At 49.7% G+C, this 14560-nt stretch overlaps 1 protein-coding gene across 3 annotated transcripts in view; it reads right to left on the bottom strand.

The window, feature by feature from the left end:
• CDC42BPB (CDC42 binding protein kinase beta) overlaps positions 1–14560 on the bottom strand; it is a 60103-nt gene that overhangs the window by 43810 nt on the left and 1733 nt on the right. For all 3 annotated transcript variants that reach the window (XM_034642068.1, XM_034642069.1, XM_034642070.1), the window contains exons 2-4: positions 9955–10038; positions 6630–6725; positions 2003–2151 (exon numbers count right to left, since the gene is read on the bottom strand). In XM_034642068.1, the coding sequence (XP_034497959.1) occupies positions 2003–2151; positions 6630–6725; positions 9955–10038 (329 nt within the window). The remainder of the gene's footprint in view (positions 1–2002; positions 2152–6629; positions 6726–9954; positions 10039–14560) is intronic.

The raw sequence follows: 14560 nt of genomic DNA on the forward strand, positions 1-14560 counted from the left end.
TAAACAGGGAAAGAATACACTGTTAATAAGGTGGTCAGATTAATTTCCCTGGAGATCAGTGACAAATGCAAAGACATTTGTGTCTGCTATGAATCAGGCACAGTCTGTCAGAAAGGTAGAACATAAAATCAAAGGATGAAAACAACTACAATGAACTGTTATAAAACCAGGCACAACGACATTAAGGAATCCATGAAAAAAGAGAAAATGCACTTTCCAAAACCTCATTGCCCTAAAAGAAGTGACAGTTATTTGGGGGCAGCTCCCTCTGCTTACTCTGTGACACACGGGACCTGTGGCACAGTGCCCTGGCAGAACATGTGGCCGGAGGCAAGCTGTCCCAGGCCCCCGCGTCTCAGTTTCCCCACTGAGCAGTGAGGTAACATCATGGCCAGACCTGACGGGCTGTTCTCTTCACATCGGGTGCCGTGGCTACCCTGGGAGCAGGAGCTGAGCTGGCCGCGGAACATCTCCTGACAGGCCGCACAGGCCGGGCCCCAAGCGGAGCGGCAGCCAAGCGCACTGCAAGGCCAGGGGATCGTGGCGGCCCCGAGACTCCGAACACGGGACAGTGATGCCTTCACAGTCCTAAGAAGAAGGTGATTTCCAATCTAAAATCCCATACTGGATCATTCACCAGTCATACATATTGATGGAATTAAGATGCCGATCTCAAAAAAAAAAAAAGGATCTCAAGAGCCTCCTTTTCCAGAAATTACAGAGAATATGTGCTACCAAATCGAAAGAATGAACCAAGAAAGAGGAAACGTGACTCAGAAAGCAAGGGTTCCAATCCCAGGGAGATGGGAAGGGAACCCATCCGGGGGCAAGAACTCTCAGAATAAGGGCAGAGCAGTAGGCTCAGAGAGCACCGAGGGCAGGAGGGAATGGGAAGGAAGAAAGAGGCAGCTCCAAGAAAACCAGACCAAGGCTACCCACCATGTCTGTGTGTGAAGAGCTGTACACTTTGGTCACGATGTTTGGGGATAATTAGTGATGGCTACCGCGGAAAAGTACACTTGTGAAAAAACAGGGCCACTACTAATTCTGGAGGAGACAAGTTACACAACAAGTGTAAATGCTGTAACTGCAAGGTTCATGTGTAATGCTTACACAGGCACTCTATTACAAACACTAAACACCAATTTAACCAAAACTATCATTTATGGATTGGGAAGGTACAGGAGGGGGAGGATGGAGAGTGTGTGTGGGAGAGGGCTGGGAGAGAGATGCTTCTGTAAAGAGTAAATCTCCATTTTAAAAGATGTGATCTAACTCTCCCTCCTCCGCAAAAAAGAGAAAAGCAAGAGAAGCCTGTTATTTAGAAATATGAGGTAAATACCAGAAGAAACAGTTAAGGAAGTTGACAAGCTACCTGTGGCCAGTGGAATCTGGGCAGGGCAGGAGACTCATACACAGCTATCTGACTTTGATAAAAATGAAACAAACAACCCCCCAGCACGGATTCGCGGTCTTAAATGGGAGAAAGAGACGGATGCGGCACCCTCGCCCAAGAGGGAGTGGGCTCAGCAGAGGACCCGGACAGCGAGAGGCAGCCAGCCACAATGACTCCTCCTCGAGAGCCAGGCACACTCTCGCTCAGGCTGCTGGGGTGTGAGCCACTCTCTTCAGCCTCGTCTTCCTCTGTGTTTTGTTGCAGGCCACAGAACAGAGAAGGCATTGCTGAGAAAGCGGACGCACGGGCAGGGAACCCGCGAGCTAGGGGGCGGGCATCCTAGGGAGGAGGGATCAGCAGGGTAGGGGTGAGCCAACGTCAGGTAAATATCAAAGGTGGCTTCAGGTGACCGGCACTCGAGCATCATAATCGTCATAGTAATGCTGGGATCCCCTGCAGCCAGGCGCTGGGGCAGCTCAGAGTGAGTACTGCTAACTGCACGACCTCTCTGGGGGGCCTGGAACCTGGGGTCTGTGACACAGAAAACCCTGAAAGGGTATTTTAACACATCAAATGCAGTTTCTGTAAAACGTAAGAGGTGATTACCTGTGCACATAGTGAAGCTGATGGATGGAATCGATGGCCAACACCATTTCACCAATGTAGAATCTTGCCATATCTTCTGGAAGCTTGTCTTCAAATTTACTGAGCAGGGTCAGTAAATCACCTCCCACATAGTAATCCATGACTAAGTACTACAAATTGGGAAGAGACGAGAGAGAAGAGAGTATTTAGTCAGCACCAAGCCTGACAGCTAAAGGCCAAACTCCCACCGGAAGTTCTTTGGCTCTTCAAGTCTGGATCGATGGCTTGCTCCCACCTCATCCAGGATTTTCTCACTTTGATGTATCCTAATGCTGCTGTACTTTCAAGTTAGGCATTTGGCGGAGAACAACAAGAGATAGTACATTTAACCAATGGAGAAAGTGACTGAAGGGCTTGATGCTGCAGAAGGCACAATAAAAGCTAGAGAGCCAAAGCAGTAACACGATTCGTGATCTATCAAGTTCTGCTGGGTTTGAAATCATTCTACAGGCCGTTACATCACAGGAAGAGGACATTGGACTGGAGAGGGGAGGTGAGTTATCTAAAATCACATGAAACCAGCAGCTCCTATTAGAAAGGTGATCCCATGAACAAGCTGAAAAGTAGGTACTTGTGAGTACACCCCATGAAAAATCAGAACATTTACTGCTTATGTAGAAATTAAAGCCACGAGAGAAAAACATCCAGATGCTGGTGTCCTGCTAATGGGACTGAGCCAAGGCCTCCCCTCGGAGCCGGCTCGTCCCAGGACCAGAGGTGCAGGGCGGCCTTCTGTCTGAGAACAGCCTCTCGGCGCAGCACCCTGAATGCTCTGATGCCTGATGGGGCATCTCACAGGTCAGGGAGGCCCAGGACAGGTGAGACTGTCACAGCCAGAGTCAGGGTGGCAGCTGCTGGGGTCACCACATCTCAGGGACTGCTGGAGAAGCAGGCAGGCCCCACCTCAGAGCAATCACCTCCTTTGAAGCCAGTTTCCTTTGAAGAGATGGCTGCTCTCGTCTGAACAGTTAACCTAACTAACCAACAGAGGAGAAATACCACCACCTTGTTTACCGAGGGAGAGGAACAATCACTTCGTATTTGCTGAGACCCTAACAACGGCAAGAGCTCCCACTCAGGGGGCAGCTACTATGTTCTGTGCGTTCAGGCTCTGATTCACGCCCGTCACGTCTGCGAATGCCCACCGCAGCCCTCACCACAGGCACGAGCATGATCCCCTTTTACAGGCGAGGAAATGAGGCTCGATGACACGCCCGAAGTCACCCAGCCAGTAAATGACAGAGCCAGGATCTGAACACAAGCAATCAGACCCAGGCCCACAATGGCAAACATGGCCCTCGGTGCCCCATGAGAGAAGAGAGTGGCCACCATGCAGCTGGCCTCATCTGAGGAGCGGAGCCTTCGCTCTAGGCCCCTGCTCTCAAAAGCACTTGTACTGACAACCTCCCATCCTGCCTCACAAACCACTCTCAAGACTCACCTCGACTGACCCCACCTCTCTGCCTGCTCTCATGGCACTGTGGCACTGCAGCCCGCCTGTCCAAGAGCGAGAGTCCTGTGTAATCACGCCCCCCCCCCACCAGTACCCACAACAACTCCTGTTTCACTGAAGACCCTCAAAGGCACCCACCGAGCTAGTGCTTTCCCACGTTCACTCTGATTTGCTCATTCTCAGCCAGGAGCCCTTGGCACCCCTCTAAGGCAAGGGTGCTCCTCCACAGAACTGACGTTGAGGGGAGTGCCAGAGACCCTAAGTAAGTATGGAGATGGTCACAGTACTCTCAGGGAGCGCTAAGCACAGAAGAAAACGGAACCACACAGCATGTTAGAGCACGACCAGGCTGCATGGACCATCAGGCAGATGTCTGGGGCCTACGCGACAGGCAGAAGCTGGCCTTGGCATGGGCCGGGGATCATGTTCCAGACAAAGGGACATGTGCAAAGAGAAGGACGTGGCCTGTTGGGGGAAAGAGAGAACAGTGACTATGGCTGGAGCGCGAGCAGGGGTGGGGGTGAGGCCAGGCCCCACTCTAAGAGCCGGGAAGCTGCCTGGAGGTCCTGGGCTAGGAAGCTACAATCTGATTTACTATGAGCTTTCTCTGCCTGCCCAGGAAGGAGAGACTAGAGGATGAGGGCCAAGAGCAGGCCAGGAGAGGGGCTGGGAGGCCATGATGTGGCTGGTCCAGGCAGAAGGTGAGGAGGACAGGCACTGGGGAGGGCAGAGAGGACGGATCATCATGGATATCTGGAGGCAAAGACCAGAGCACCTGCTGCCAGATGCACGCGGGGTGAGGGGTTGGTGAACGAACAGCGAAGTTCGTTCTAGCTGAAACTCAACGGTTTCCACTTCTGCCTAGAAATCTAAAAAAAATAAAAATAAAAACATAGTATAGCAGGGCTAAATATGACTGATAGGCTCCTGGAAAACGAATCTGTAAAAAAAGTAAACTGTAAGGGCTTATAAGGCAGACACACAGAAACTCACTTTTAGAATAAGAACTAGACCAATTACTTCCTCTGTCACGTAACACAGGATTCTATGTGGGTAAGGCAACGCCCTTTTAGTTACTGGTGAAACAGGTTTAATTTTTATGGCAGGCGAAGTTTAGAAACCTACAAGACAAATCATAACATGAACTGGCTCAGCAGGGCAGCCCAAGGAATCCACACGAAGAGGGATACCGAACACAGCCCGCCCCGCGCAGCACTCGGGCCCGAGCTTGCTGGGCCTGCTTCGCACCTGCCCCACAAAGGTGCTGACCGCCACTGTCCCAGAGAGAAGGAACTTGCCGAACGCACCACGCGGGGGCGGCAGAGACAGCAGCCAGACCCTGGTCTGCCAACCCCAGTACAAGGACCCAAGAAGGCCCCAGAATCCCTGCTCTTCTTCTCCCTAATTGTCACTGTACCTTTATTTGTGCAACAACAAAAACTCAAGAAGATGGCTTCTTGGCTGGAATGCCTAACTGACCGCCGCGCTCAGAATACGTCTGGTAATGCCTCACATTTCAGACTGCAACGTGCCGTGCTGATCTCAGGGAAGACATGCTCCTTTCCCTCTGCACAGACCCACGGTGCCTAGACCACTCAGAAGCCTTATTCAAATCGGAAATGGGCTGGAGCCAGTCGCCTCTGAGCAGGGATTTAAGTGGAGAGGGCCCCAGGGCGTAAGGACTTGCGGTCTGTGGCGAAGGGCACTGCGCACCACTTCCTGCCACAGGCCGGGCTGCGGTCCTTGCTCAGCCCCTGCATCTGTGCGACAACCCTGGGCAAATGACTTCATCCTTTCCTTCTCCAGACGCCCCATTTAAGAAGTGGTGATAACCATGAATGCCTAACCCACGGGGGTCCCTGGGAAGATGGGACTGAGGTGACCCATGCATCTCTGCTCAGTAAACATAATGGTCCCCTCTGCAGAAACAAGCATATATTTTAAATTCTTTTATTTTTTTAATTTTAGACAGAGCACACATGCATGAGTTAGCAGAGGGGGCGGGGGGCGGGTGGACGCAGAGGAAGAGGGAAAGAATCCCAAGCAGACTCCGCACTGAGCACGGAGCCCGATGCGGGGCTTGATCTCTCAACCCTGAGACCATGACCTGAGCCAAAGCCAAGAGTCAGATGCTCAACCGAGCCACCCAGGCGCTCCTATTCTAAATTCTAAATAAAAGGTATAATAAACCCTTTTACCTAATTCTGGGCATTTCAATCTAAGGGGTTTCTTTGATGTTTGAAAGAGATTGTTCTAAGATGAGTAAGAGAGACCCTACGCCGCTCGGCTTGCTGTAGGAAACAGAGCACACTAGCGAGGAGGTCCCTGCCCTGAGGCTGTGCTGACCCTCGAAGGCCCTGTGGCCATGGCTGGAGCCATGCGGGCTAGAGGAGCGAGGCAGAGACCAGCTTCTCTGAGGTCTGTGCTCCCCCGACACCTGGAGCTGCACGTGAGGACGTCAGGTTTAGGTGAACCTAGAGTCACTCGAGGAATCCAAAGTGCCTGAGACCCAAGGTTTGGTTTCCCTTCACTCGTGAGCTGTTGCATCTGTGCTCCCAGGTGTCTATGTTCACGTCCAGGCACACATGTGAATCACACAGCTGACTGGTCAAGACTGAAATCCCAGCTCAAGTCAGGAGAAACAGATGGCATGAGTTCCCCAAAAACCCATGTCAGAAGGCCTCAGAGAGTCCGGCTCGTCCACCCGGGAGGACTGCAAACCAGCTCAGTGTCCGGGCTGTCGCCAAGCAACAGAGGTGGCAACAGCCGCCTGGCATAAAGGGCTGACCCTGTGAGCCTCTGCAGCACTCTCTCATTCTTACACGTTGACTCAAGATGGAAAGTGTGTGACATCCCAGCTTACGGAAAGGGAACAAACCCAGTGAACAAAATAATCAGGTTATCGAGTGATTAGAAAAACAAAGTATACAATCTCATGAGTCTATTTTTTAAAAAACTCCACCTGATTACCACATTAAAACAAACCCCGAAGTCTTCTCTGGTCCTATATACGTTTAAACGACGTCAATGTCAAACCGTCTTACTCAGTTTCTAGTAACAGCACAAAGGCACCAACAACAGGAATGAGCCGCACACCGTCCGACAGAGCCTCGGCTCCTGGAGACCCACACGTACCAGGTAGTTCTCGTCCTGAAAGGCGTAGTGCAGCGTCGTGATCCACTGGCAGTCCCCGTTCACCAGCACATCACGTTCTTCTCGGAAACAAGCAGTCTGTAAGGAATCGGGGAGAGTCGGTCTGTGTCCATCTAAGAAGTACAGTCCCAAACAGAGGGGACCCTGCTGTGACCCAAGCTCTGGAGATAGTGCAGGAAGCCCGGCCTCCCTCCCTCACCTAGAACCCCACCCCCCAGGCGGCTCCCACCCGCTCCTCAGTCGTTCTTTACCCGCACAGGCTGAGAGGCCGAGCACCTCCAGGTTCGTTCCCGCTCCTGCCCACACGGGCACTGTGGGCTGCTGAGAACTCCTTCCTCATGATGGGCCTTTGTCCCCCTCCCCCCGCCACCACCACTGCGTGCCCACTGCTCCAGCCAGCATGGGACGTTCCGCCTGGCTCGACGATGGATGCCAGCCCCTCCCACCCAGCAATGACTGACTTCTCCTGACCAGGCCAGCTTCGTCTTGATGGCCTATGGTGTGGCCACCCCGTGTCTGCCCGTCTGTCACAGACCGCATGGTGGGCAGGAGGGGCACACACCTGCTTCCTGATCTGAGGCGGGATGCACACGACCCTGATGGGGTGCTATGAAGACCTGGCCCGTCACATGTGGGTAAAGGCTAGCTTTCAGGCTGTCATGGTTTAATGGCTTCACTGCACAGGCGGCCCCTGTATTTAAAATGCCCAGGCTCTCTGGCACAATTAGAACAAAGCGTTCTCTTTACCGAGCACAGAGCATTTAAACTCCTTCTTATATCTGAAACTTGCAAAGCTTCACAAAAATCAGAGTGGCACTAACAGGGGCCTTGTCGGCCAAGCACTGGAGAATTCTGCCCGTTCTCTCAGGAGACTCACAGTGGCCTGTACAACTTTTTTCCTACAAGTTTTCTGTTCTACACTTGCTTTCTAAAATTCTTCTTTCAAAAATAAATGACTGAGGTAGATGTGCCTCAGTTCTACTAATTAAAAGCAGAGAAAATGACTGGAGTGGGCCAGCAATCAGCTTACAATGTCCGGACGTACAGAGACCAGTGGTCCCTCAGCCAGTGGCCACTGAGACCACAGGGCCTGGTGCAGGGCGGCCGCAAGACGTTCCACATTCTCAAGCATCGACCTAGCCACATTTAGAATGGAAGCCATTCTTAACCCAAGGATCAGCAGCATCGTGACCCACAGACAGGAAATATACGTATGATTCAGCAATTGTGTTTTGTTTTGAGAGCAAACTTTCAGGACTTTCTCTCTCTCTTTTTTTAAAGATTTTATTTGACAGAGACACAGTGAGAGAGGGAACACAAGCAGAGGGAGAGGGAGAAGCAGGCTTCCTGCTGAACAGGGAGCCCAACGCCAGGCTCGATCCCAGGACACTGGGATCATGACCTGAGCCGAAGGCAGATGCTTAACGACTGAGCCACCCAGGTGCCCTGGGACTTTTTTTCTTTAATGAGCAAAACAGATGAGCTAAAAGCCCAGCACGAGCCACAGGTTATGAATTCACATGGCTTTGCAACTTCTCTGTCTCCTCTTGTTGACTACATGCTTTTAAAGATTTTTAAAAGTTAATATAAAATTTAATGTTCAAAATAAGCTTAAATAAGAATAAAAAAATAATTTTAACCAGCATTTTATATCAATATTATGTTTTTATACATATCACACACATATATCCCATTACATGTATTCTGAGATAATCATAATAATTTTCATCATAAATCATATATAATCACAATAATTCTTGGACTTTGCAGAGTATGCCAATTAGACAGGATTCTAACCAGATTTAAGTTTCAAAATTCCATAATTTTAAAATGTACCCACCATGCCATTTGGGTAAATACTAACTAGTATGAAAGGGTGAGAATCACCCCTCCCTAATCTTGAGACTTCTCTCTCCTATAAAAATGTAAACTTAAATGAATTTGCTACTAGCATTTAGTCCCCCAAACGCTGATTCTTCCCCCAAACTTCTATGTAACACTAGCTATTGTGTTCCCACAGAAGAGTCACTTCAGCTACGTTCCCGTGACGACCAGAGCACCAGTGGTGCCGCGCACGAGGGCTGCTGGGGCGCCAGATAAGGAAGACAATGTGAGGGTGAGGAGTAGAGACCAGTGGGGCCAAGGCAGAGCCACGGGCCACCGCCATTTGGAACCCGGGTGACCGCACAAATGGTGATGGTTCCAGGGAGCAATCCGGGGTATGAGGCCTAGTGCTGGCTGGGCGCACGGCAGGAAAGAGGAGTGGTACACACGGGACAGAACAAGCTGTAAATGGCAGACATGATGAACTCAAGATGCTGAGTGAGAATGCCCACCCACCTAGTTAATGACACCCTGCGCTCAGGAGAGTGATCGGACCAGGATAAACATGTGTGCTGCTATTTGCCCAAGGGGGCACCATCGCCCCAGGTAAGAACCACAGAACACAGGAGGAAGGGCCGCCTAAATTACAAGGAAGGCTCAGAGTGACAGGACCAGGGAAGGAGTTCTCAAAGCAGGAGGCGGCCAATCCTAGGGGCGTGCGGGCCCAGGGTGAGCCTGCTTCACAGCTGGGACGCCGCAGAGGTGGCGAGGACGGGGGAACGGGCGAGGCTGGGCCCCTGCCACAGGTGCGCGGAGGGCACTGTGCCTGGGGTAGTCCAGCGAGAGGACACACAGTAAGTGACGGAGCCCGGGAAAGGAAGGATGCTCGGCTCCCCGACGCGAAGCGGAGCAGCACAGCCTCACAGGCTGGTGAGGGCAGACTGGGGGGCGAGTCTGGACAGCACGGGGGAAAAGCTCGGGCTCGCTCCGCAGCCTCACCTGTCTCCGTCAGGGGCCGGGAACGTGAGACAGGCACCCCAGACATGGACACAGGACTCAGGAAAAACACGTCTGAAACCCCCAAGCGGTCAGCATCTACTTCTACTTACGATCTCCATCCTCCTCCTAGGAGCGAGGATTAAAGACATTTCTGTACTCAAGTAGGCTCCAAATGCAATAATGCCTTTTGTGCATGAGGCATAACTGCAATAAATGCCTAAAATTTCCGTGAAGGCTTTAATGTGCCCTTGCAGTAAACAGCCCTCGCAGGGGAGGGGCTCCGCAGTGCAGCGGACAGCAGGGCAGAACGGAGCGCGCGCCAGGACGGCGCTGGCATCGTGGCGACAAAAAGCAGTTCGGTTTGGTCAGGAAGGGAGGCCCAGGTCTGGGAGGGCTGTGGTCCAGACCCCACGCAGCGTCGTGGCCCTTCTCCTCTCACATAAGCCCCCGTTCACCTGTTGACTAGTCACCACTCCAAACTTACCTCTGCTCTTTTAAGCATTTCCCACTTGTTGAGGATTTTCATGGCATAGATCCGTTCAGTGTTCTTCATTTTGACAACAGCAACCTGGAATACAAAGAGGGCTTTAACAAAACTGTAGTTAATGGAACAAAAGGCCAGCACATTGTCATATAACTACAGTGAAATCTTAATTGCCTGGGGGAAATGAAACGCTGGAAAATGAGCTGCTGAGGAAAGAAGAGTTTTTTATGTGAACAAAGATTTGCCCTTTTAAGCATCAGACTTGATGTTAACCACGCTGCGCCTGGCACCTCACTCGTTCAGTTCAAAACCCCCCGTGGTGAGCCGTGTGTACACAGGGGGTTCGCCGTCTTCTTTGGTGCATGCCTGGGATTCTCATCAGAAAAACTTTAAAAATCCACCACTGCTCCCAAGTCTTCTTCCCCGTGTTCGACGGCTCCGTCCCCACAGTGTTCCTACCCGCCCCACTGGTGCTCACTCCTCTCTCGCACTCCCACCGCCAGCCTCTGCATGTGCCAGCTCTTGCCCCTGAGATCTTCAAGATGTGATGAGTACCCACATGGGCTCTGGAGTGTGACTTGGGCAAATTCTTTTCTTTGGGTTTCTACAACTAGAAAAGGGGTAATAGCAGTACTGACTTAAGACTGGTATGAGGATAAAATGAGCCAATATGCTTAAATGTGCTCAGAATGGTTTTAGGCACACAGCATGTTGGCTGTCAGCCACATTCTTCAAGGTACAACTCAAATGCCACCTCTTCCAAGAAGTCCCACTTGATTTCCTGACCCCCACCAAATCTCAGATGAGCTCTTGCATCACTAAGTCTCCATCACAGAACGGTAAGCTGCTTACCTATTGGCTGTACCTTTCTGCGGCCAACGGCAGGCAGCCACACAGCACGTATCAACTGAATTATTTACTTCCTGGCTTTCTAAACAATAACACCATCAAAGTAAGCACACAAGCTCACATGCCCTGGGCACTTTCCCCACGCTGGACCGTGCTGAGTAGTTGGCCTGCACCGTCTTGGGTAATCCTCACCATGATCCTCCATGGCAGCTGTGTTTCCAGCCCTGTTTTACAGATAGGGAATCCAAGGCGGGGAGGTTGAAACAACACGCTAAGCAGTGGCAGAGGCTCACCCTCGAATGCATGCAGGTGAGCATTACCTTATAAAGATAGTCACAATTAAATGTCACCTTCCATGGGCCTGAACACCGGCGGGGGGTGGGGGGAGCAGGGGTCCACAACAAACACACCCTGAAGGAACCCCAGAGCCTGCTGAGCGTCGTGGGCGCCTCCCACACTCTGTGGCTTGCAGCCAGGCTCCCGCTGCCCACCGTGTGGACCCTGTGGAATGACATCGTCCTCCGGTCACCTCCCTTGGTCATCCCTCTCACTGCCAGCCTGGCGCTCACTGTGGCGGCCCCACTCAGCACACCACACCTCCTCAAGTTGCTTGTCTTAGCCATGGCCTTAGATTCACCGACCAAGCTCGCTACAGTTCTGCACAAAGAACAGAGGGTCTGAATAGAAGGTCTGCGAGCTCCCCAACGTGTCTAACAACAACTCTGGGCACGTGGTCTGTCATCTCAACAGGAGTGTCGGTTTCTTCTTGGAAACCGGCTACAATCAATAGGTGAACTATTAGTGTAAAAAAAAAAAAAGCTACTATAATGCAATCCGTATCAAAATATCAATGGTATTTTTCACAGAATTAGAACAAAAAATCCTCAAAATTGTATGGAACACCAAAGACCCCTGAGAGCCAAAGCCACCCTGAGAAAGAACAAAGCTGGAGGCATCACATGCCCCGATTTCACGCTATCCTACAAAGCGGTAGTGGTCAAACACCACGTCCTGGCGCAAAGACGACACACAGACCAAGAGAGCAAAACAGAGTCCAGAGATAAACTCATGCTTATAAAATTAACTAACCTTCGACAAAGGAGGCAAGAATAAGCGATAAGGAAAAGACAGTCTATTCAACAAATGGTGCTGGGAAAACTGGACAGGCATATTCAAAAGAATGAAACTGGACCATTTTCTTACACCATACACAAACACAAAAATAAACTCAAAATGGATTAAAGACTTAAATATAGCACCTGAAACCATAAAAATCCTAAAAGAAAACATAGGCAGTAATCTCCTGGACATCAGTCTTAGCAATATTTTTCTGGATCTCTCTCCCCAGGTTAGGGAAACAAAACTATTAAGACTACATCAAACCAAAAAGCTTCTGCACAATGAAGGAAACCATCAACAAAACAAAGAGGCAGCCTACTGAATGGGAGAAGATATTTGCAAATGATATATCCCATAAGGGGTTAATATCTAAAATATATAATGATCATACACAACTCAATATAAAAAAACCAAACAATCCAATTTAAAAAATAGCCAGAAAACTTAAGCAGACATTTCTCCAAGGAAGACATCCAGTTGGCCAAGAGACACATGAAAAGAGGCTCAACATCACTCATCATCAGGGAAATGCAAATCAAAACTACAGTGAGACACCACCTCACACCTGTCAGAATGCTATTATCAAAAAGACAAGAAAAAATAAGTGTCAGCAAGGATGTGGGAGAACGGGGAACCCTCGTGCACTGTCGGTGGGAATGCAAACTGGTGCAGCCACTCTGGAAAACAGTATGGAGGTTCCTCAAAAAAAAATAAAAAATGTAACTACCATTCAATCTAGCAATTCCACTTCTGGGTATTTATCCAAAGAAAATGAAAACACTAATTCTAAGAGACAGAAGCACTCCTATGTTTATTATAACAGCCAAGATGCGGAAATAAGCCAAGCGTCCGTCAACAGAGGAACGGATGAAGAAGGGACGGCACATACACAACGTAAACTATTCAGCCATATAAAGAATGAAGTCTTGCCATTTGCAACAACACGGATGGAGCTGGAGAGTATTATGCTAAGGGAAGTCAGTCGGTCACAGAAAGACAAACACCATATGATTTCCTTTACATGTAGAATCTAAAGAATGGAACAAAACAGAAACAGACGCACAGATGCGAGAACAACGTGGTGGTTGCCAGGTGGGCGAAACAGGGAGGAAAAACACTGCACAGTATTAACTACAGACGTGGTCTAACTGGGAAGAAATGGTGGAGCTGATAACATTTGAGGAAAGTAATGAAATTCGGAAGATTACAAGCCTCAGGAACAATCCAGATCTTGCTAAAACAAGATGCAGTACAGTCTGAACGCTCACCAGAAGCTTAGTTCTTCAGAAGGGTTCACCAGGACACAGGCTATGTCCAGGAGACACGCCAACGCATCTGATAAATACCCAGAAGGAGAAAGAATGTATCTGTCCACAGAAAAACACCTGTCAAGTAGGGAATATGTAGAAGTGAAATGTAGGAGTCAAACAAATGTAAAAACAAACAAAAAAACCTCATATATTAAACAAGCCTCCTCTATCGTACAACTTATAAAATAAACAGTTTGTAAAAATCTTGTTTAGTTTACCAGAAGCTTCTTCTTGGCCCAAAACTCAGTCTTAACTGTGTAAATGAGGTGATGATGGTACTACAAGTATCTCCAAAATCAGACATTTCCATAAGGAAATACAAACTAAAATAACTTTATAAAACATTAGAAAACGATTTGGGGGCGTGGGGACCTGACGACCATCTGTGTGTGATACCTGCTGCCAGCCCAGGTCTGGTCTGGAGGGACCAGAAAGAAGGCTGTGGAGAACGTTACCGTCAACTGACAAAACTGGTATAAGACAGATCAGACAAAAAAGTATGCTAAGGGAAAATGCACATTCATGAACTGTGACTACCTAAAAGACTATCTCCAATGAGAAAACAGTCTCTGAAATATCAGGGGAAGCACCTTGCTGAGGCAGGCACATTACTCTCTGTCCTTCAGAAAGAATCAAACACTAACATACGCATTGCATTGCGGGGGGAGCATAGCCCCTACGATAAAGCAAATGAGACAAGATGTTAACTAACAAAAGGCAATCTGGGTAAAGGGCTAGGGTGATCTTTGAACTATTTTATTCATGCGTCTGTTCTGTTACTTTGAAATTGCTTCCAAACAAAGCTTTCAAAGCTTTGTTTCTTTTTAAAAAGTCATTCTGGGAATAAGAGACAGCAGTGCTGAGTGGCTGAGCCCATGGGCTTTGGGTCAGGCAGGTGGGATTCAAGTCCAGCTCCAGCACAAGCCACCCTGGGCCCACAGGCCTCAGTCTGTCATCTTTCTGGTGGAGCGGTATACAGGTGGGGGCTAGAAGGTGTCGGTGCTCCCGCACTGATGAAAGCACTTCCCAGACCAGCTGTCCCCACGATCCCGAAAGTGTTTCCAAAGCCATCGTGCTCAAGGAAAAGGGTAACACCCCAAATTTTCCCAACCTTGTTTACAGAATCATCCGGAAATGTTTCTCTCAACTCTGAGTGGTGGTGGCGGGGGGTGCAATTCTGAGCTCCACATTTCATATGCTCCCGCCATGGGATGTGGAGGGAGTTCTGGACTGATTGATCACTCTGGGAGGGGGCTCCCGAGCAGCACATCCCGTGGTCTCGGTGGTATGGGTCCACATACCTGGGCTCCACTGCAGACACTCACAGA

This window comes from Ailuropoda melanoleuca, chromosome 14, assembly GCF_002007445.2.
Source record: "Ailuropoda melanoleuca isolate Jingjing chromosome 14, ASM200744v2, whole genome shotgun sequence".
Taxonomy (NCBI): Eukaryota; Metazoa; Chordata; class Mammalia; order Carnivora; family Ursidae; genus Ailuropoda; species Ailuropoda melanoleuca.